Source organism: Antechinus flavipes, chromosome 1, assembly GCF_016432865.1.
Source record: "Antechinus flavipes isolate AdamAnt ecotype Samford, QLD, Australia chromosome 1, AdamAnt_v2, whole genome shotgun sequence".
Lineage (NCBI taxonomy): Eukaryota > Metazoa > Chordata > Mammalia > Dasyuromorphia > Dasyuridae > Antechinus > Antechinus flavipes.
The window spans coordinates 657,355,503-657,379,808 of NC_067398.1; the positions used below are offsets into that span (position 1 = coordinate 657,355,503).

The 24,306-nt window shown below is 36.4% G+C and overlaps 1 protein-coding gene across 1 annotated transcript in view; it reads right to left on the reverse strand.

The window, feature by feature from the left end:
- Positions 1-20,925, reverse strand: part of LOC127544842 (adhesion G protein-coupled receptor E1-like) — a 76,962-nt gene extending 56,037 nt beyond the window's left edge. Inside the window, exons 1-4 of the mRNA XM_051971694.1 lie at positions 20,814-20,925; positions 7,468-7,512; positions 5,354-5,488; positions 1,499-1,654 (exon numbers count right to left, since the gene is read on the reverse strand). Coding sequence (XP_051827654.1) covers positions 1,499-1,654; positions 5,354-5,488; positions 7,468-7,512; positions 20,814-20,841 — 364 coding nt within the window. The 5' untranslated portion in view covers positions 20,842-20,925. The remainder of the gene's footprint in view (positions 1-1,498; positions 1,655-5,353; positions 5,489-7,467; positions 7,513-20,813) is intronic.
- Positions 20,926-24,306: the final 3,381 nt, after the last annotated feature.

The following is a 24,306-nucleotide window of genomic DNA, read 5'->3' on the forward strand; positions in this document are numbered from 1 at the left end:
AACTGATAGTTCATTTGAGGCAAACAAGGGGAATTCCAAGCATCATGGATCTCCAGCGGGTAAACATCAGAGAAATCACCTACCACAGCTCCTTTGTTTTACAGGCAGAGATATTCTGGAGGTAGAGTAGCTAACCACAGCTAATTGTTCAAATTTCAGTGCAAATGCTACAAATCAGGACTTGACTAATTACTTTGTTGGTGGTCTACACTTAAGAAAATGATGGCAAAAGTGTTAATTGTACAGTTTAAAGTTAAAGTGTGCCATCCCTACAATCTTTTTTTGAAAAGCTGATTGCTTTTTCCTTTTTTTGGTTCTTTCTAAATTAATTAATTAATTTTTAATATACATTACTTTATGAATTGTGTTGGGAGAGAAAAATCAGAACAAAAGGGAAAAACTAATGGAGAGAATAAAAAACAGAAAAAAGAAGTGAACATAGTTTGTGTTGATTTACATTTACTCTTCATAGTTCTTTTTCTGGATGCAGAGGGCATTTTCTGTTCAAAATCTGTGGGGATTACTTTGGACAGAGAGCTTATTGTTAAACATTTACAAGTATACCTTTTTACACGGAATAATCTATTACAACATAATCCTAGAATTTAGAGGGATGGTATTTTCTTTAATTAATGTTACTTCCTTCAGTCCATTTTGATGCCATAATAATCTGGATTAGTTGGATTTGTGAGCATGAAGAAACAAGAGCAGCACCAGGAACCTGCAGTAAATGGAGGAAAAAGAAATAGCAGCTAGGCAACAACACGGGCAAGAATATGCCCTGCTGGGAGCTGTGTTATATTTTTGGCAGTCAAGCAGGATCCATGAGGGTGCCCAAAGAATTAACCTTTGCAATATTTAAGAAGTGCTAAAAAGATTAATTGTTCAATCAATTAATTAATTGTTGAATCAATTTTACAACTGAAAGCAAAGAGAAAAAATATATCAAGACTTTTCTAATCACACAAATCAGGTGTTTTAGTGAAAGAAGGAAGTCATGAGAGAATCTGAACCTAAATTCTCTGATTCCAAATTCTGTCTCTTCCTGTGTCACCTTCTTCCATCCATAGGCCAACATAATCCCAGACTCTTGAAGTATTTATTTTATTAATTCATGTTCTTCCAAGGAGATTGTAGAAAATATATCTTTTCTTTCCAGTTAATTTACAACCTCTCTGAAGACAAGGACCATCTCCCACATTTGTTTGTAAACTTTCATGAGGCTTCTCAGAGAGAAGGCACTCCAGAGATAAAACATTATTTTTAAAGTGAATAAATAAATGAATCCAAGAAAGCTGCAAGATAGATCATATCTTACTGCTCTTGAGATTTTCATCTTGAGAGTTCCCAAAGGTGACGGTTCAAAGGTTCACTGCAGGTATAGTCACAACTCCCTGGGCTATCCCAACAAGTATAATTCTAGGGTCAGGCTGTTTCAAGGCCAGTTGAGACAATCCTAGACACCAGTTCAAGTCCTCAGTGGCACCATGAGTATTACCTGTACATTGGAAAGGCCCTGTCTTTCCAGGAACCCAAGAGTTTCCATTGGGAGAAAAGAATCCAGACAAACAGCTGCAGGCGTAGTTTCCAAAAGTGTTGGTGCATTTAGTATTGGGACCACAATGATGGGGATTCTCAGAACATTCATCCACATCTAAGTAGAAGAAGAATGTAGTCAAAAGAGTTGCCGAGACCAAGGTTGCCAACGTTATTGTTGCAAATGGGAAACAAAGCATTTTGTTGTTTAGTCATTTCTGTGATATCTGATTGTAGATGATCCCATTTGGGGTTTTCTTGGCAAGGATACTAAAGTTGTTTGCCATTTCCTTCTTCAGGTTATTTTACAGTGAGGAAACTGAGCCAAACAAGGGGAAATGACTTGCTCAGCATCATACAAGCAATGAGTGTCTGAGATCAGATTTAACCTGAGGAAGATGAGTCTTCCTGACTCTAGACTAATACTCTATCCCCTGTGCCATCTATCAAAGCATTTGCTGAAAAGTTAGTATTGGGAACTCCAGAACATGTCAGGCTCTCTAAATTGGAAGAGACCTCAAAGGCTCCCTAATACAACCCAGAACAAAGCAGGAATCCCTTTCATAATATTTCCCAACAAGTGGTCATCCAGATACTGAAAATCACTGACTCCTATGCTAGCACATTCATTTCTGAAGAGCCACAGAGAATGAGAAAGAGTGAAAGAGAGACAGAGACAGAGAGAACGAGAGGAGAGAGAGAGAGAGAGAGAGAGAGAGAGAGAGAGAGAGGAGAGAGAGAGAGAGAGAGAGAGAGAGAGAGAGAGATGTGTCTCAAGAGCACAGACCATCTCTGTATCTTTTCTGAAGTCCTTCTTTTGCATATACTAACAGGAAAACCTTGGAATTTTGTTTATTTGCTTTTAATGGAAACACTGATGATTATCAGACAAATGGTGATTGCCTGATTACAGTCTAGCCTGCAGAGATAAAGATTGGGGAACGGTTCTGGATGACTACCCCAAGAGCTCTGTCACCAAGGAGACTTAGTCCCAAAGCAGGAAGAGTTGTCAAGAGAAAAAACTAAACTTCAATTCTTCCAGGTACTAGTGTTAATTGGTTGGTCATTGTCCTTTATTTAAAAGGACCCAAATGACATCACTAAGGTGGAGTCCAGTTGTGACTGATCAGACTAATAGGAGCTTGGAAGACTCTACCACACATCCAGCACAGATAGTGCACAGAAACATTTGGAGTGGAGATGTCTCTAAATCTGCACATCTCACTTTCCTTTTAAAGCACTGCAATTCTGCTTTGCTTATACAGTAGGTGACCTGTCCATCAGGATTGAGATCTCTGCAGTAGTGTTTGAATACTTGGCAGTTTAACTGAAAAAGGACCTTAATGTCCGGCACCTTAACCAGCCAAGTGATCTCCATATAAGCAATAACCCTCAGGAAAGGCCTTTCTAGAAGAACAGAGTAGAGCCCCAGCCAAGGATCAGCTCTGGCTTTGGGCTCATCAAAGGGCAAAGTCAGTGTGAGAAACAGATGGGCATTTGTTTGGTTTCCACACTTATGAAGGTTGAATCAGGGAAATGGGACTTGAAATATAGGACTGAAACCCACAGGGACATGGAGGTTGTTCAGGGAGACAAGTTATCTCCCCTAAAAGAATGTAAGAATGTAAACCCCTTAGGGTCAGGGATTGGAGGTTGCAATCAGGGATGGCAGCCTGAGATTGGAAAAGAATGTTTTGTTCTTTGCTCCTAGCTTTCCACTGTTATCTTCCCCTCTAGAATGGAATCTCCTTGGGAGCAGGGACTGGACTGAATGGGAAACACAGCTCTGTTAAGTATTTGACACTTTTCAATTTTCTTGCCTCACATTTTTAGGAAGGGCCCATTGGAAATCCCAGCCACTGGGGAAAGAAACCAGGGGATTGGGGAGGGGAGTTTGCATTATGGGACTGCCCCTTGCTTATGTATGTGTGTTTCTGTCTCGAACCATGCTTTGTGTTTCAGAGACTGTGCACCCTTTCTCCTGAGAAAAAAATAAACTTTTTCCTGCACTTAAACACAGACTCCTGATTGATTGTGTTAGTGATCACTACATCCCACACACCCAGGAAGTTCATTGGAACCCCCATAACATATGAAGAGATGCCCAGCTGAGAAACCCGCACACTACAGACCCCTGAAGTTATGAGTTGCCTTATCCATTTATATTGCATCAATAGGTACCTTCCCACCACCTCTCATTCCTTTATCCCTATGGACATGGAATCTATTTTTGAACTAATGTGCTCCAGATTTTTCAAGGGAGATGTACTTTGTCACTCCTAAATGCAAAGCCAAAGCAAATGGCCTTAGTAAGCCAAATCAGTCAAGTACTTTTGTTTATTCATCTGAAAAATGTGCTGGAGAAGGAAAGGGTAAATCACTCCATTATCTTTGCCAAGAAGACCCCAAATGGGCTCACACAAAGTCGGAGACCACTGAAATTCAGTCTACTAACTGATAGCTCATTTTGATGATAGTGGAATTTTGTTCTCCAACATTAGAGTTTTCTCAAGCACACCCATGATCATTCAAAAGAATTAAGCATAATTCATGCACACTGGAAAAACAAAGTGAAGCAAGAATGCACATTTTATATATTAAAAAGGCAGTCTGATTGTGAATAGAGGGATGACCTTGGAGTTAGTCTACCACTACATTTAACTTTGAACTAGCACTGAAACTGAACAAAAGAGGAGAACCTTTGGAGAAATGGTGCAGCATTTTCAGTGATCCTAGGATCATAGTTTTAAAACTAGAAAGGACTTTGAAAGTTATTGAGTACAACCACTTCATTTTACAGTTAGAAAACTGAGGCACAATATCAGACATAAAGTTGTAGAGCAAGGATTAGAATTCAGAACAGCTGAGGACAGTGACTCAGCTTTATAATCCCACATAATCTGCCAGAGAGGTGGAAGCTAGTGGATCTCAAGCTCAGGAGTTTTAAGTTGCAAGTAACTAAGAAGACTTGAGTGTCTACACTAAGATTAGCACCAATAAGTTGAGTCCCCAGATAAAGGGACCACCTGATTGACTAAGGAGGGACAAACCAGATCAAGTCAAAAATGAAACATCTAAAAAAGGATATTGACCCCATGAGTAACAACTGAACTTCCAGTCTAGCTGAGATCGGAAAATTGAGTCTTTTTAAAAATTAGATTAATTTTTTTTAATTTAAAAAGAAAAATGATTAAATTCTTGTGACTTCAAATCCCTCCTTCTTCCTCTTGTTTCATGCTGTGACTCAGGGTATTCACTGCCATGAAGACCCATAGTTTTATACTTATATTCTCCTCAGTGATACAATATAACTGACAATCATGAAACATCCCAGTCTTAGAGGAATTCACATTACAAGTTAGCCTAAGATTAATGGAAGAATATAGAGTGTATTTTAAAAAATGAGGTCAATCATTGCACAAGAATGAAGGATGAAAGATGTTATTATTATATTACATTATTATAAGCATTCAAATACTTTGTGAGTAGTAAAAAACAAAAGTTCTAAAAAAATCAATGGGAAATTCTCTAGTGGACTGAATGACACCTCTGTGGAGAATTCATAGGATGCTACCAGAGTGATCTGAGATTTGAATGTATAAAAGGGATGTGATCCATATAGCAAACTGAGAGAGGAACAGAGAGTGGGAAAGAGAGACACAGACAGAGGGAGAGACAGACAGACAGATGGAGAGAAGGGGAAGCTAACCAACCCTCTAAATAAAGCCAGGTTCAAATTCTTTCATTTCTAGATCTTATTAACATAATATTAAAACTTGACTAACATTTTATAGAAATCCCCTTTATCCCTTCTCACCTTGGCACTCCATTCTGTTATCATTACTTTTCATCATTAAAAAACCACGTTTGCAGTTACAAGTGTAGTTTCCTGGGGTGTTGATACAGATGGAATATGGTGGGCACACTGTGGAATCTGCACACGCATCCTGATCTGGAATAAAGATTATGTCACAGCTAGAATATGAGTAGTATAATGAAACCCCTCATTGAGTCAATAAATATTAATTCAATGCTTATTATGTGACAGACACTGTACTAAACACTGGAGATAGGAGGGGAAAAAAAGCTCTTCCCTTACGGGAAATGACCCAGATTGGTCCCCATTTTCCTCTTTTGCAAATGACTGGTTACTGGCCCAGAAGTGTGTGCACTTAGTTGGCTTTAAAGAAATACAAAAGAGGAGCAGCTAGATGATGCAGTGGATAGAGCACCAGCCCTGAAGTCAGGAGGACCTGAGTTCAAATCTGGCCCCAGACACTTAACACTTCCTAGCTGTGTGACCTTAGACAAGTCACTTAACCCCAATGGCCTTGGCAAAAGAAAGAAAGAAAGAAAGGAAAGAAGGAAGGAAGAAAGAAAGAAGGAAGGAAGGAAGGAAGGAAGGAAGGAAGGAAGGAAGGAAGAAGGAAGGAAGGAAGGAAGGAAGGAAGAAAGAAAGAAAGAAAGAAAGAAAGAAAGAAGGAAGGAAGGAAGGAAGGAAGGAAGGAAGGAAGGAAGGAAGGAAGGAAGGAAGGAAGGAAGGAAGGAAGGAAGAAATACACAAGGCATGCTTTCAGTCTCTTCTCTCCTTCTAAATATGTGGAATGGTAATACATTCTGTTCCCACATTCTTCCCAATAGCAGCTACAGACCTGTGGCAGTGAGTACATGTGCTTGCCTTGTCAGCCTGAGACTGTTTCAATTGCTTTCTCTGTTCTATATTTCTTTCTGTGAGTACAAATGTACAGATATTGATCCTGAGAGATGGGTGTTTCTAATATTGGTTTAATCATGAGCTCAAATGATACAGTCATTTAATTGAATGTTAGTTGCCCAGCAGGAAGTATTCTCTGCAACTAAATCCTTCTCAATAGAAAAGATGACTCCTGCCAGAGGAGTGAGTCATGCATGTTTGACAAGGAGATAAAGACTTTGACTTGCTGCTCAAATATAGTGGGTTCAGCAATCCTGAAAGATTCTTTTCTACCTCCAGTAAAGTATAATAGAAATTGCTATCTCATATTTTACATATTTGTCAGTGAGTTCTTATGAATCTTTTGCATTTTAAACATCTCTTTCTGGTGGAAGAAATAAATAATTGTCCTATATCTATTATCTACTACTCTGCTCATTGAGTAATTTTCCTACAAAAATCTCTGTTCAAGCCCTTTTAGGAAATCCCTTTGAGAAAATCCCTAGACATGAATCATGCCCAGGCTTTGTTTTAGAGATTTTTTTAGAGGGGGAGTACAATGAGCCAAAGAATTGAATAAAAGCCTTATCTCCTTTCTTTGATCTTTCAAAGAAAGATTTACCCCATTTCCATTTTCTTTAATTCTTTCAATGATGAACAAGAACATTTCTAGAACAGAGTAATCAAAATGGTGAATTCAAACCATACAAAAATTAGCTTATGCAATTAGGAAAGAAAAAAATTCAGAAGTCAATAAAATAGCTATCTAATTGGAGAAGGATCGCCATGCAGGAATGGTAAAACCAAAAGAGAAGGGAAAAAACTAGGAATAATGTGAGTCATATACAAAGTCAATTTCTATGAAAAGAAATAAATTAATAACAATGAGAAGTACCCCAAAATGGATGAGTCTGCTTTGTGAATTAGTGAGTTCCTATCACAGGAATTCTTCAAAAAGATGTCAGATAGATACTTGCCAGGAATATTGTAGAAGGAATTCTAATTCCATAGACTAGATGAAGTGTCTTCCAAGTATGAATTTGGATATTGTCTCACATCATGGATAACTCCAAAGTGTCTCACTCCATTCCAGAGTAGAAGGATAATTAGAAACTTAGCAAGGGCCTGGGGAACTATTCACTATCAATGAACTTCCTAGAGATTGCTATCTTTTTCTACACTTCCCAGCCCTAATTATTCCACCAACCTCTAATTCCTAGTTGAAAGAAGCAACTTACCTTTATTTGTTTGTGTCATTATTTTGGAAATGAGATAGAACAAGCCTAGGAAAAGAAAGAAAAGCATCATGTTATAGCCATCAAGTCATCAATAAGCACTTATTAAGTGCCTCCTGTATGCCAGATAATGTAGTATGTACTGTCACAACAAAAACTTCAGCATAGGAATTCTACATTGCTTCTTGTGAGATCTCAAGGGTTGAGGAGCTCTCCACTCTCACAGGACCATGTGTATGGGATCAAATCATCCATTTATCCATTCATTCATTCCACAAATAACAACAGTGTTCAGAGACATAAAGTTCTGATATGGATGGGAAGGAGCAAGAATTTGGTGGGGAAGGTAGGGAAACATCAAGATTCAGTCAACCAATGAGCACCCAGAACTGACTACAATATGCCAGATATTTTTGATCAAGGAAAACCTGTGGTACTTTGAGCCATTAGATGGACCATAGAGCTCTAGGCCTGGAGTCAGGAAGACTTGAGTCTTGATGTAACCTTAGATACTTGCTAGCTCTGTGATCCTGGATAAGTCACCTAATATCTGTTTGCCCCCACTTTCTTCAACTGTAAAATGAGAATAAAACCTACCCACTAAGGTAGTTTTGAGGACCAATTGAGATGTTTGGAAAAGCACTTGGCACAATGCCTTATTTATGCTTAGCACTGCTACATATAAATGAATCCTTAACAAATCCTTCCTTTCTTCTCTAGTCTTAGATTATATGCGTCTCTTAATGCAACCTCAAAATTACAATACTTTTTCATTGACAGAGAGCTGGCTCCATCTCCAACTAGCTTTGGATGACTGTGGAGCTTGGTTTGGAAAGAAAAGAAGTTCATGGTGGGAGTTGGCTTAGACAAAAGTAGCAAGATTCCTTGACTTGGATTCAGAAGACCTGATTGAAACTTAGGTTTTGTTGCTAACTATATAGTATAATGGATAGAAGACCAAGTCTGAAGTTAGAAAGACCTGACTTCACATTCATTTGTAGATATTTATTGACTATGTGACCTTAAGCAATTCATTTAACCCTATTTGCCAGAATTTACCCCTCTAGATAATGAGCTAGAGAAAGAAATGGCAAAGCACTCCAGCACCTTTGCCAAGAAAACCCAAATGGGCTCATAAAGACTCAGAACATGGTTAAAATGATTGAATAACAACAAACTATGTATGGATTTACGTATCAACGTTGGTCTCCATAGTCTCATCTTTTTTGTTGTTGTTGTTGTAACAATTTTTTTTTTAATTAAAGCTTCTTATTTTCAAAACATATACATGGATAGTTTTTCAACATTAACTCTTGCAAAACTTTGTGCTCCATTTCCTCCCTTTTTTCTTATCCCCTCCCCTAGCTGTCAAGTAATCCAATATGTTAAATATGGTAAAAATATATGTTAAATCCAATATATGTATATACATTTATACAATTATCTTGCTGCATAAGAAAAATTAAATCAAAAAGAAAAAAAATGCATCTTCTCATCTTTAAAATCAGGAGGTTTGACCTAATGATCCAAAGCCCATTCCTTTTCTAAATCCAAAGGTCTTGAGCATTTGCATTGAATCAAAATATGTCTAATTCAAGCAGGTGAAGCCAAGATAGTAGAATGAAGTCAGGAAGTTGCCTGAGCTCTGCCCAGTTTCTCTTGAGAACAAAATTAAGTCAAGCCTCTTAACAAATTCTGGAGAATCAGAACTCAGAAAAAGTCAGAGTGAAATAATTTTTTCCCACTTCATTGATCTATTTTAATTTTTAAAATATTTTTTCAATTACAGGTAAAAACAATCTTAGCATTCTTTTTTTTTAATTTTGAGTTCAAAATTCTCTCCATCCCTCCCTTATTCCTTCCTTGAGAAAGCAAGCAATTTGATATAGATTATACATGTGTAGTTATGCAAAATCTATTTCCATATTAACTGTGGTACAAAAGAAAATACAGATTTTCCCCTGCCCCAAAAAACTCCTCCAAAAAAAATGAAAGTTTTTTTTTAAAGTTTTTTAATTCCACCAGTTCTTTTTCTGAGGTGGATAATATTTTTCATCATAAATCTTTCAGAAGAAGAAGAAAAATTAGAAAAAGCAATTAGAATTACAGAAAAAAAATTATGGGGGGGAAACCAGCCCAAGGACGCCTTGAATTCCCAAAGAGGAAGCCCAAAAATTAAGTGAAGGAAAAAAATAGAATTGACCAAATTAAAAAAAAAATTCACTGAAGAAAACAATTCCTTGAAAAGGAGAATTGACAAAATGGAAGAGAAAGTAAAAAAGCTAATAGAAGAAAATAATTCCTTAAAAATGAGAACTTGCAATTAGAAGCTAATGACATCTCAGACATCAAGAATCAATCAAACAAAATTGAAAAAATTGAAAAAATAAAAGAAATTGTAAAATGGTTCAGTGAAAAATCAACTGACCTGGTAGATTCAAGAGAGAGAATTTAAGAATTATTAGCATGCCTAAAAGTCATGATCAAAGGAAGAGCCTGAATACCATCTTTCAAGAAATTGTCAAGGAAACTGTCTTGAAAATCCTAGAACCAGAGGGTATGATAGTTATTGAAAAAAATCCACCAATCACCTCCTGAAAGAAATCTCAAAATGAAAACTCCAAGAAATATTGTAGCCAAGTTCCAGGACTGTCAGGTCAAAGGGAAAATGTTGAAAGCAGCCAGAAAGAAACAATTCAAAATAAATTCAAACAATTCAAAAATAAAAACAATTCAAACAAAAAAAGCCAGTCAAGATTACATAGGACTTAGCAACTTCTGAATTAAGGAATGTAAGGGCTTGAAATAGGAGATTCCAGAAAGCAAAAAGAGCTTGAATTACAACCAAGAATCAACTATCCAGAAAATTGAGCATAATCTTTCTAGGGAAAAGATGGATATTCAATGAAATAGGGGACTTTTAGACTTTCCTAATGAAAAGAACAGAGCTGAAAACATAATCCAATCTTCAAATACAAGACTCAAGAGAAGCATAAAAAGGTGAAGAAAAAGAAACAACCCATGTTTTTCACTAAAACTATACTGTTTACATCCCTACATGGGAAGATGATATCTGTAACTCTTGAAAATTGCATTCCTATTTGGGCAATTAGAGAGAGTATACATAGACAGAGATTGTGAGTATAAATTGACTCTGATGGGATGATATATTTTATTTTTTTTATTATAACTTTTTTATTGTCAGACTATATGTCTGGGTAATTTTTTACAATATTATCCCCTTGCACTCACTTCTGTTCTGACTTTCCCCTTCCCTCCTTCCAACCCTTCCTCTAGATGACAAGCAATCTTATACATGTTAAACATGTTATAATATATCCTAGATACAATATATGTGTGCAGAACCGAACAGTTCTCTTGTTGCACAGAGAGAATTGGATTCAGACGGTAAAAATAACCTGGGAAGAAAAACAAAAATGCAAACACTTTACACTCATTTCCCAGTGTTCCTTCTCTGGGTGTAGCTGCTTCTGTCCATCATTGATCAATTGGAACTGAGTTAGATCTTCTTTTTGTAGAAGATATCCACTTTCATCAGAATACATTCTCATCAGTATCATTGTTGAAGTATATAATGATCTCTTGGCTCTGCTCATTTCACTTAGCATCAGTTCATATAAGTCTCTCCAAACCTCTCTGTATTCATTCTGATGGTCATTTCTTACAGAACAATAATATTCCATAACATTCATATACTACAATTTACCTAACCATTCTCCTATTGATGGGCATCCATCCATTTTCCAGTTTCTAGCTACTATAAAAAGGGCTGCCACAAACACTTTAGCACATACAGGTACCCTTTCCTTTCTTTAGTATTTATTTGGGATATAAGCCCAGTAGTAGCACTGCTGGATCAAAGGGTATGCACAGATTGATAACTTTTTGGGCATAATTCCAAATTGCTCTCCAGAATGGTTGGATTTGTTCACAACTCCACCAACAATGCATCAGTGTCCAAGTTTTCCCACATTCCCTCCAATATTCATCATTATTTTTTCCTGTCATCTTAGCCAATCTGACAGGTGTGTAGTGGTATCTCAGAGTAGTCTTAATTTGGATTTCTCTGATCAATAGTGATTTCAAACACTCTTTCATATGAGTGAAAATAGTTTCAATTTCATGATGATATATTTTTAAAAATTGAAGATTGTACTGGGAGAAGAGGAAAGAGTGAGGCAGTATAAGGTAAATTACATCGCAGGAAGAGACACAAATGACCTGTTACATTGGAGAGAAGGAAGGGAGGAGATAACCATTGCTTGAAACTTACTCTCATTGGATTTTTTCAAAGATGGAATAATCTACACATCAATTGGGTAAAGAATTTCTTTTACCTCAACAGGAAGTAGGAAGGGAAAGGGGAAACAAAAGAGAAGGATGGGGCTGATAGAAGGCAGAGCATATTGAGGGAGATGGTGGTCAGAAGCAAAACATTAGTGAGAATGGAAAATACAGAGAAAAGTATAAATGGGAAAGATAGGATGGAGGGAAATACCCAGTTAGCAATCATAACTGTGAATGTGAATAGGATAAACTCTCTTCCCCCCCCCAAAAAAAAAGATAGCAGAATGAATTAAAAACTCCTACAATATGTTATTTACAAGAAACACATATGAAGCAGAGGGCTACACTAAGAGTAAAGGCTGGAGCAGAACATATTATGCTTTAGCCGAAGTAAAAACTCAAGTAGGAATAGCAATCCTGATCTCAGACAAAGCAAAAGAAAAACTAGACCTAATTAAGAAAGATTAAGAAGGAAGCTATATCTTGCTAAAAGATTTTAAAAACAATGAAGTCTTAATAATAATAATAAGCATATATGTACACATAATAATAGTATTTAAATTTTTAAAGTACAAGTTAAGTGAATTATAGTAAGAAGTAGCAAAATTATACAAGTGGGGGACCTCTCAGAACTAGATAAAACTATCTGCAAAATAAGCAAGGATGAAGTTAAGGAGGTGATTAGAATTTTAGGAACGTTAGACATGATAGACCTCCAGAGGAAACTGAATGGAAATAGATACTAATATACCTTTCTCTTAGCAATACATGGTATCTACCAAAAAATAGATCAGATATCATGACATAAAAACCTCAAAAACAAATGCAGAAAGACAGAAATAGTAAATACATCCTTTACAGATCATGATGCAATAAAAATTACATATAATAAAGTGCCATGGAAAGATAGCCTAAAAATTAATTGGAAATTAAATAATATAATTCTAAAAAAGAGTATGTCAAATAACAAATCATAGAAACAACCAATAATTTCATCAGAGGGAATGACAATAATGACCCAACATACCAAAACTTAAGGGATGCAGCCAAAGCAGTTCTTAGGGGAAAATTTCTATCTCTAAATTCTGACATGAATAAAATAGAGAAAGAGGAGATCTATGACTTGGTAATGCAACTTAAAAATATAGAAAAAGAACAAATTTAAAATTCTCAATGAAATACCAAATTAAAAATTCTAAAAATTAAAGGACAGATCTTAAAAATTGAAAGTAAGAAAATTATTGAACTAAAAAATCAAAATTGAAGTTGGTTTTATGAAAAAAAAAAAAACCAATGAATTAGAGAAATCTTTGATTAATTTGATTTTAAAAAAAAGAAAGACAACCAAATTACCCCTATCAAAAAATAAAAGAGTGAATTCAACATCAATGAAGGGAAAATTAAAGCAATAATTAGGAACTATTTGCCTAACTGCACTCCAATAAATAGGACAATCTAAGTGAAATAAATAAATATTTACAAAAACATAAATTGTTCAGTTTCACAGAAGAGTAAATAAAATTTTTAACCCCATTTTAGAAAAAGAAATTGAATACATCTAGGAACTCTGTAAGAAAAAAATCTCAAGGTCAGATAGATTCACAAGTGAATTCTACCAAATATTTAAAGAACAATTAATTCCAATACCATACCATTTGAAAAAATAGGCAAAGATGGAATTCTACCCAAATTCTTTTTATAACAAATATGGTACTGATACCTAAACTAGGATCAACCAAAACAGTAAAAAAATTTATAGATCAATGTCCCTAATGAATATTGATGCAAAATTTTTAAATAAAATGTTAGCAAAGAGATAACAATAATTTATAACACAGACAATGCACTATGACCCATTCATATTCATATACAGGAATGGAGAGTTGAGGCAATATTATGAGAGTAATTGACCATATCCATAAGAAAACTAACAAATCATATGATTATCTCAATAGACACAGAAAATAACAAGAAAAAAAATTGACAAAATATGACATCCAGTTCCTATTAAAAACACTAGAAAGGGGCAGCTAGGTGGCACAGTGAATAGAGCACCATCTCTGAAGTCAGGAGGACCTGAGTTCAAATTTGGTCTGAGACACTTAGCACTTCCTAGCTGTGTAACCCTGGATAAGTCACTTAATCCTAATTGCCTCAGGAAAAAAAAAAAAGCACTAGAGAATATAGGAGAAATGGAGCTTTCCTTAATAAGGAATTTTCATTAGTAAGCATTATATGTAATCGGGATAAGCTAGAAGCATTCCCAGTAAGATCAGGGATGAAACAAGGATGCCATAATTATTATTATCATTCAATATTGTACTATAATTGTTAGCTTTAGTGATAAGAGAAGAAAAAGAAGTTAAAGGAATTAGAATAGGCAGAAAACAAAATAGGAAACAAGACTATCATTCTTTGCAAATAATATAACAGTATATTCAAAGAATTTTAGAGAATCAACTAAAAACTACTTGAAGCAATTAACAACTTTAGCAAAGTGGTAGGACACTAAATAAAATTACATAAATCCTTGGTATTTCTATATATTACCATCAAAACCCAAAAGCAAGAGATTGAAAGAGAAATTCCATTTAAAGTAATTGTAGACAATATAAAATATTTCAAAGTCTTACTAATTAGGAATTATATGAACACATTTACAAAACACTTTTCACACAAGTAAAGTCAAATCTAAACAACTGGAAAAATATCAATTGCTCATAGATAAATCAAGTTAATATATTAAAAATTATAACTATCTAAATTAATTTTTAGTGCCATATCAATCAAAAAACCAAAAAATTATTTTGTAGAGCTAGAAAAAAAGTGACAAAACTCATCTGAAAGAACAAATCATCAAGAATATCAAAGGAATTAATGAGAAAAAAAATGCAAAGGAAGGTGGCCTAGCCATACCAGATCTGCAACTGTGTATTATAAAGCAGCAATCATCAAAACTGTTTGATACTGCCTAAGAAACACAGTGGGTAGATCAGTAAAATCTATTAGGTGCAAAAGATAGTAGAATGATCATAGTGATCTACTCTTTGATAAACACAAAGACCAGCTTCTAGGATAAGAACACATTATTTGACAAAAGCTGCTGGGAAAACTGGAAAAAAGTATGGTAGAAAATATGTATATGCCAATGTCTCACATCCTATACCAAGATATATACCAAGATCCTATACCAAGTTAAAATGGGTACATAATTTAAATGTAAAGGGGAGACCATAAATAAATTAGGAGAACAGGGAATAGTCTACCTATCAGTATCTATGGAAAAGGGAAGAATTTAAGAAGTGCAAAAATGGATAATTTTGATTACATTAAATTTAAAAGATTTAAAAGGCTTTATACAAACAAAGTCAATGCAACCGAGATTTGAAGGAAAGCAGAAAGAAGGGAAACAAATTTTGCAGCCAGTGTTTCTGATAAGGCTTCATTTCTCAAATATATAGAGAACTGAGACAAATTTATAAGAATACAAATTATTCCCCAATTTATAAATGGTTAAAGGATGTGAAGAGATAGTTTTCAGATGAAGAAATTAAAGCTACCTATGATCATATGAAAAAGTACTTTAAATCACTATTGATAAGTGAATTCTGAGGTGCCACATCATACTTATCAAATTGGTTAATGTGATAGAAAAGGAAAATGATAAATGTTAGAGAAGATGTGGGAAACTCGGAACAACAAGCATTATTGGTGAAGTTGTGAACTTATCCAGTCTTTCTAGAAATCAATTTGGAACTATGCCAGAAGAGCAATCAAACTGTGTATATCCTTTGATACAGCAATACCACTACTAGAGCTATATACCAAAGAGATCATCAAAAAAAAAAAAAGATAAAAGGACCCACATATACAAAAATATTTACAGTAGCTCTTTTTGTAGTGGCAAAGAATTGCACATTGAGGGAAAGCCCATCAATGTGCAGCCCTGAATGGCTGAACAAGTTGTGATATATAAATTTTATGGAATACTACTGTTCAATAAAGAATAATGAGCAGAAAGGCAAACATGAACTGATGTGGAGTGAAGTGAGCATAACTAGGAGAATATTGCAACATTAGTAAGGATCATCTATGATGAAATTAACTCTTCTTAGCAATATAATGATCCAAAACAATTCCAAGAGACTCAAGATGGAGAATGTCATCCACATAAGAGAAAGAATTGTGGAATCTGAATGCAGATTGAAGAATGCTATATTAACTTTTTTGTTGTTTTTTTCCTTCTAATTGTGTTTCCCTTTTGCTCTGATTTTTTTTTTTTTTTACAACATGACTAATGTGAAAATACATTCAATATCATTGTACATGTAAAGCCTATATCAGATTGTGTGCTCTCTTAGGAAGTGGGAAAGTAGAGAGGAAGAGAGAAAAATTTCAAACTCAAAATGAATGTTGAAAACTATATTTTCATGTAACTGGGGAAAATAATATTAAGTGGGGGAAAAATAATCAAACTCCAATTAAATCTTATATTTCATTCAGTCCCAATACCTGATATTCAGTGGAATCAGAAAAAAAAAATCTTTCCTGGAAGTATGAACAGTCTGTGACAGAAATAACATTGGACTGAAAATCAGGAGTCCTGAGATTGAGTACTGGCTCTTTGCCTTACTAGCTTCATAACCCTTGGGGATTCCTTTTCCTTCTCTGGGACTCAGTTTCTCTTATTGTAAAGGAAATTGACTGGATGTTCTTTCCAAATTCTAAAAACCTACGGTTCACTGCCTCTTGGAAGCTATGACCCCACATAAGAGAGTAAGTGCTCCTTGAAGATGAGCATCCAAATGCTCTCTGCCTCCAAATCAGAGATTTCTCTTTTGCTCTGAAGCTATCTACCTCCCCCCACTCCACTTTCTAAATTCTTCATCATACTCTGACCAGGCATCAGCGTTACAGAATATTGGAGCTAAAGGGATCATCTGTACTCCTTTGGGCCAAGAAATGAAAGAAGGTACAGACCATAGATATCAATTGCCTGACTATTAGAGCTAACCAAAAGCTAAATAGACTGCTTCAGAAGGTCATGAGCTTTATGAAATCAGAAGACTTGATTCAAGCAGAGGCTTGTTAGCCTGTTGTTAAAAAAAAAAAAAAAATTGGCTCCAAAATGTGTTGGACCAGATGCTCTTTGAAGGCTGTTCCCATTCAAAGTTTTAATCCAATTCATTCTTCACTTGTAGGGAGTCAGCATAGTATAGTAGAAAGCATTCTGGCTCAGGAGTCAAAGTACCTGATACTAACTTCCTAGCTGTGTGATCTTAGATTAGTCACTTAACCAGTCAAAGAAAAAGAGGTTTTTAAATGATGACAAAATTATTATTATTAATATTAAAGAAGATCATGCTTTTCAATAGTTTGTTTTCAAGTAACAAATATCTATTTTTCAAGTAATAAGTATCTATTTTTCAAGTAACAAGTTTTTAGTCATCTATTTTTCCAACTACTCCCTCCCCATTAAATAAATTAAAAATAAATCCTGCAATACATAGCTGACTAATCTGGCAAAAACAAATTCCCACATTAGCCATTATAAGTACGGATTCTATATTATTATAAGAAAGGATTCTACTGACAGCAGCAACATATATGTAGAGAACACATACTAAATGTACAGTTTCTTTTGGGAAAAGAAGCATCTAAAAACTGGAAAAAAGGGGAAAGGTGTCAAAGGTGGTCCTTGAACTGAATTTTGAAAACAAATAAGGTTTCCAGGAGATGGCAGAAAAAGACTGTTATATAGGCAATGCAAAGGTATAGAGATGATAAATTGTGGGAAGTTGTCAATCAGTATGGTTGAATTTCATAGAGCAACAAGGGAAGTGAGGTACAAGAAGACTGGAAATATAAGAAAGGGCAAGATAAAATGATTCTTGGAGTAATAGAGAGCTGCCAAAATTTATTAAGCAAAAGCCTGGAAGGAAAGAGTAGAATGAAGCCTGAGATTAGGGAAACACTCTTTAGAAGCTATTGGAAAGATGAAATGGAGCAGTGGCAAGCTTGGGCCAGGGAGACTAAAGAAAAGACTATTGCAATAATCTATTTCAGACATAATGAGTCTCTGAATTAAGGGGGTGATTGTGTAAGTAGAGAGGACCAATGGGATATATGTGAGAGATGTTTGTAGAGGGTCACAGTCAGTGGGGAAACTCTGGGTAAGGTATAAGACCTTTCAGCCCAGAGGGAACCTGCTAACAATGTCTGATTTGGCTCCCCATATCCCCTACAGGTTCTCAGCCTTCCTGAGAAGTCAGGGGGAGGTGACAACCTGTGTTGAGATTGAAGCAGAGTGATGACAAGTAGAAGAGTGATACCAGGTGGCAAACTACAATAGCAAGTTGTTTATGTGGTCCTATGTGCTCAGAGTTGTTTTTGTTATATTATAAAAAGGAGAATGCCCTAGAAATAAATGGACTCCATTTTCCCACCATCCTCAGGAATCCCACCTCATCACTTCTCCACTAGAAGGTTACTTTAATCATCCCAGAATGGGGGCTCTAGAAAGCAGGGCACAACAGTTGTAGAGAGAAACAAAAAAGTTTAACAAGAGATTGGGATGTGGGGTAAGAAAGAGTAAGGAGGATGATATCTATGTTTGTAAAGCTGAATCACTGAGAGGATGGTAATAACATTCATTGTAATAGATAAGTAAGGTAGGTGTATTTGGGGAAAATATAGGGAATTCTGTTTTGGGCATGTTGAGATTGAGAAATCTCTGAGATATTTAATTGGAAATATCAAAAAGGTAGTTTGCAATTCTAGATTGTCACTTGGGGAGAGAGAGACTAGGACTAAATATCTAGATTTGAAAGTCATCTGAATAGAAATAGTAACTGAGTCCATGGAAGGAAGGTTACAAGAATTTATTAAATTCTTATTATGTGCCAGGTTCTGTGCTAGGTAATTTTACAAACAATTTCTCATTGAATCTTCATACTACCCTGGGAGGTAGGTGTTAAGAAGCAGGCTTCTTTGTAGTGGCCAGAAACTGGAAACTGAGTGGATGCCCATCAATTGAAGAATGGCTGAATAAATTGTGGTATGTGAATATTATGGAATATTATTGTTCGGTAAGAAATGACAACAGGATGATTTCAGAAAGGCCTGGAGAGACTTACACGAACTGATGCTGAGTGAAATGAGCAGGGCCAGGAGATCATTATATATTTCAACAACAATACTATATGATGACCAGTTCTGATGGACCTGGCCATCCTCAGCAATGAGATGAACCAAATAGGTTCCAATGGAGCAGTAATAAACTGAACCAGCTACACCCAATGAAAGAACTCTGGGAGATGACTAAGAATCATTACATTGAATTCCCAATCCCTATATTTTTGCCTGCCTGCATTTTGGATTTCCTTCACAGGCTAATTGTACAATATTTCAGAGTCCGATTCTTTTTGTACAGCTAAATAATGGTTTGGTCATGTATAGTTATTGTGTATCTAATTTATACTTTAATATATTTAACATCTACTGGTCATCCTGCCATCTAGGGGAGGGGGTGGGGGAAGGAGGGGAAAAATTAGAACAAAAGGTTTGGCAATTGTCAATGCTGTAAAATTACCCATACATATAACTTATAAATAAAAGGCTATTTAAAAAAATAATAAAATAAAAAAGAACCATGCCTAGATGAAGGGGCAGGTCAATTCTCCAAGAGCCTCCACAGCTGTGAATCATAATATCTGAAGGAGCTGCAAAGCAGCCTTTACAAATGCAGATGTTCCTTGTGGAATGAAATAAATTGGAGGCAGAGAGAAGAGGAAAGAGGTCATACAACACAACTGCATCTCAGCGGGGAGATCAGAGATCATCTCCTTATATCATCATCATCCTCTCACATGAAGAGATCCATTCTACAGGTCTGAGTTAGACCTCCAGCAGCCACTAGCAGGTGACTCCGGTATCATAACAGGTAGGTACTACCATTATCCCATTTTTATAGTTTAGGAAACTGAAGTTGTAGCTTTGCCCATGACACAGCTAGGAAGTATCCACCATTAGATTTGAGCTCAGGATATTCTTTTTATCCACTGTGCCATCCTCGGACCTGATGAAGTCACAAAAAAAGAAAGTATAGAAAGAAAAGAGAAAGATGGATCAGGACAGAGCTTTGGGGGTTCATCTACCAGTAGTGGAGATTACAAATATGAAAAACCAGAAAAGGAGCTAGAAAAGGAAACACTAAGCAGATAAGAGAAGAACCAAGATAGAGGGGCGTCCTAAAATCCCAGAAACACAGAGTATCCAAGAAGAAATAGTTAATATCAGATGATGTAAAAAGTCCAAGAAGCAGGAAGTTTGGGAAAAGACCATTTGATTTCATTAAGAAATTTTTGGAGTAGTATATATAGCTTAGTGGTACAGTAGGTAGAGGGCCAACCCTGAAGTTGAGGGGGTCCGAGTTGAAATGTGCCATTAGACTTACTAGCTATATGACCCTGAGCAAGGGTCTTAATCCCAACTGTAAATGAGAGACAAACAGTCAGACAGACAGACAGACAGACACAGAGACTGTTGTTAACTCTAGAGCGTACAATTTCAGTTGTGATTAGGTGAAAAGACAAATTGCAAGGAATTAAAAAGACATAATAAATATAGGCTGATTTTTCAGAGTTTGGTTGAGAAAGGGAGAAGAAAATAGTAGATAGTGAAGAAAATTAGCTCTAATGAGGGTCTTTTAAGGATGGAAGAGATGTGGGCATGTTTGTGGGCATTAGAGAAGGCAAGAATGAAGAAGGGGAAGATAGTGAGGACAATCTGGAGAATGGGATGGGATCCAAGGAGAATGTAGAGAAGTTGGCCCTGATTTTTTCTCTCTAAAATGAAGGAGTTGGGTTAAATGTCCTTCCAATTCTAAAAGGATAATTCTAGGAATCTCTGTTACCAAGACTGAGGGAACTCAGGTCCAGAGAAAGGAAAGAGCTCTGTCCCACATCATATGATGAATGAGTAGCTCCCTCTCTACCACTAAGCCTACCAGAATCAAGTTAGTAAGCTGAGTTCACACTTACCCAGAAGAACAATTCCTCTGCCCTGCATGGTGCTGGTGCATCTGCGTCTTCAAAGAGGAACCCTCTACTTCTCTCGCTAGCTTTTGAATGATAAATGAGAGGGCCGGAAAAAAAGTTACCCAATTCTTGACACCCAAAAAAGTTCTAGCAGTGAAGCAGTCTTGTTTTGCTGAGTACTGCCTCTAAAAGTTTTCAATTGCAACACAGGCATTTATAGTCAACTCTACTTTTCCCCCATGAAAAAATGGCTCAGTGCCCAAAGGAAGTGGTTCTTTGAACAAAATGTGACTGCTAAGACAGAGTCTCCTTTGGTCTAAAGCAGTAGGGTCCAGATAGAAGAGTGCACCTCTCATAGGGGACTAGAGGTGATCCCTGATATACTACCCCCAGTCCCAGACAATGGAAGGAGCTTGACTTCTAATCCTAACTGTACCAGATCATTCAACTTCACAGATATTTATCAAATTCATTTGCTAGGCTCTTGGAATTGTGGGGGAAAGAGACAAATCCCATGCTTGAAAAGAGCTTAAAATCTAAAAGGAGACATTAACCGTGTTTGCAAACATGTCCCTTGCAATTCAGTGAGACTGGTCCCCTAGCTATTCCTCTCACAAGCCATTGTCTAAGGAGTGTCCCTAGCTGCCCCCATGCCTAGAATGCTCTCTCTCCTCAGCTCATGACTTCTCTGCTCCCTTCCAGGCTTGGTAAAAGCCTCTCTTTTACAAGAAGCTTTTCTCCATCCCCTTTAATGCTAGTGTCTTCCCTCCGTGTATTATTTCCAATTCATCCTACATAGAGCTTGTTTGCACAGATTGTTTCATGTTGTCTCACATTGGACTGTAACCCCTTTGGGAACAGGGACCATCTTTTATTTCTCTTTCCATCTCTACAGCTTAGCACACAGTTCCTGACTCATAGTCGGTACTGAATAAATGTTTATTGACTGACAAAGGAGATGGCTTAGCAAAATACCCAAGTACATAGCCAGAATAGTACAGGATGCCACAGGGGAACTGTTCAAAGTCCAATTTGGATGGAAAGTAGAATACATTAAGGGAAAGGGATTGTAACAATAAAAATAACATCAGTTAACATTTATAAGGCATACAAGCAGTATCTCATTTGATCCTCACAATAACTCTGTAAGATAAGTGTTGTTATTATCTTCATTTTACAGACATGGAAACTGAAGCTTAGGAAGGTCAAATAACTTATGGAGAATCAGATGGTCTTGAAATCAAGTCCAAGACTCTATCTACTCTATGACCTTGCTGTCTGTAGAGTGAAATAAGGCTAGAGAAGTAATCTGGGGAAGATCTATTCTGGTTTTTAGCCCAGAAACAAAAGATGGCAACTGTGGGTTTCATATGAGGAAAATACAAAAACTCAATGTAGATCAGAGAGTTTTGTGTTAATAACATGGATGATGAACAAGCAGAATGGGATACCTGACTCTACTGTGTAACCCCTATACTTGCTTTATGTACCAACAACTGTCCAGACCAAATGGTTATTTAAATATCCTCTGTGCCCTGGGATCCTTTCAACATCCAGGTGGAATTAATAAAGTACAGAGGGTGCTGAACTCCAAACAGAAGAATATGTATGCCCTGAATCACTGGGGGTCATGAAGAGCAGGGCAGGCCAGGATGCTGTAACCCAAACCTAGGGGAGCCCAAGTTAACTCCCCCACAGGCGGATTGTTTTGAAGCCTGAATTGGCTTGCTCTGCCTTGTGGCCTAGGACTTCTCAGACTGATAGCTCTTTCCTTGGAGCTACTTTTTCTCTGGGGGATCTTGAGCAAGAGTTCACGAAAAACTGAAGGAGGTGCTGTTCATTAGGTATCTTTGCTGAGCAAAAATAATGATGTAGGGTCAGCTTAGGTAATACAGTAACTAGAGCACAGACCCTGGAGTTGGGAGACAAGAAGACCTGAGATCTAATGTGACATCAGATACCTACTAGTTCTGTGGCCCTTTGTAAGTCACTTCTCCCCAACTGCCCACAATAAAATAACAATAATAATAGTTATTATTATTTTATATATATGTATATATGCACATTATATATGTTTTATGATGATGATGGCTTAACTGAACTCTTGGAGTTGAAGTAGGTCATTGGGTCAGTTAAAGAACCTCACAGGGACAGGGAGCTACTGAGGACTTTGAGCAAGGTACAAATGTAATGAAACGTGATGAGAGCTAAGGACTAAGAAAGAGATTTCTGCAGCCTGTAGAATGGACTGGAGCAGAGAGGCTGGAGGGGAAAACCAGGCATGGATCCTGGGGAGGGGGCAATAGGTCTTCAAACAGTTCAAGGGCAAACAAGTAGAACAGAGATTAGTTTTGTTCTGACTGGCCCTAGAGATGCCCGGGAGCTGTGGGGTGGAAGCAAAGAGGCTGGAGGTTTAGTGTAGAGTCAAGAAAATATTCTTAATCATTAGGGGAAATCCTAGGCATTGCCAAGTATGTAATAGTCTGCCTAGGGAGGCAGTGGGCTTCTCTCTCATGACTTCATCTCACCGGAGGCTGCTGAAAGGCTCAGTCTGCAGGGATTCACCCACCATCTGACACTTTCTTGCTTTGCTGGCCATTTCCACTTTCAGAAAGTAGAAGAAGCAATGAGGGAAAATGCTTCTCTGGACTGTTTTCTGACCATAAACAATTGAATGAGATGTGGAAGTAAAGACAAGCTGGGAAAGGAGTAGTTTCTCCTAGGACAGAGGAGGAGAGGAAGCTTTGAGCAGTGACTAGTATGAACTTGACATCAAGGAGTACTGGGTTTGAATAGTATTTCCAACACTGATTAAATTGGAAACCATAAACACTCACCATCACCATAATCCCTAGCCTCCATTTCCTCCTCTATAAAGTGGGTGACAATAATAGGAGCTACTTCAGAGCTGTGGAAATTAATTAAAAAGCCCAATTTCTGAATGAGTTTTTGTAAATCTTAAAGCACTAAATAAATGAGCTATTATGTGTTGTTACTGTTATTATAAGAACTTCAAGGTAGTTGTGAAAAAAATGCTTTGTAAACTTTAAATTTTGTAAACTTTTTAAATTTTTGCAAACATGTGATATATAATTATTATTTTATTTAGGAAAAAAGGTTTCTAAAAGTGGAAAGTAGGAAAAATATGATCACATTCCTCATATAATGTCAGACTTGGTTGACATTATTTTTGGCTATTTCACCATAGTAGTGGATTTCTTTCTTTCTTTTTATTTTTTTTATATTTTGTAATAACGAGTGGCTCTCTAGAATAAGGAAAAGGAATTTATTTGGAAATATTGTTGACAGAGAAGCAAAATATACTAATAACATTTTTAAGAGTCAAAAAGATAAGATGTTCCTAAGAATAGAGCTTTTACCATCAATTCAATTTAATAATCACTTTTTAACAAAAATGAACACTCTCAATTTAAAAAATATTTATTGTGTCTAATATTTTTTCTTCACAAGTGTTAAGATGTCTTTGATAAAAATG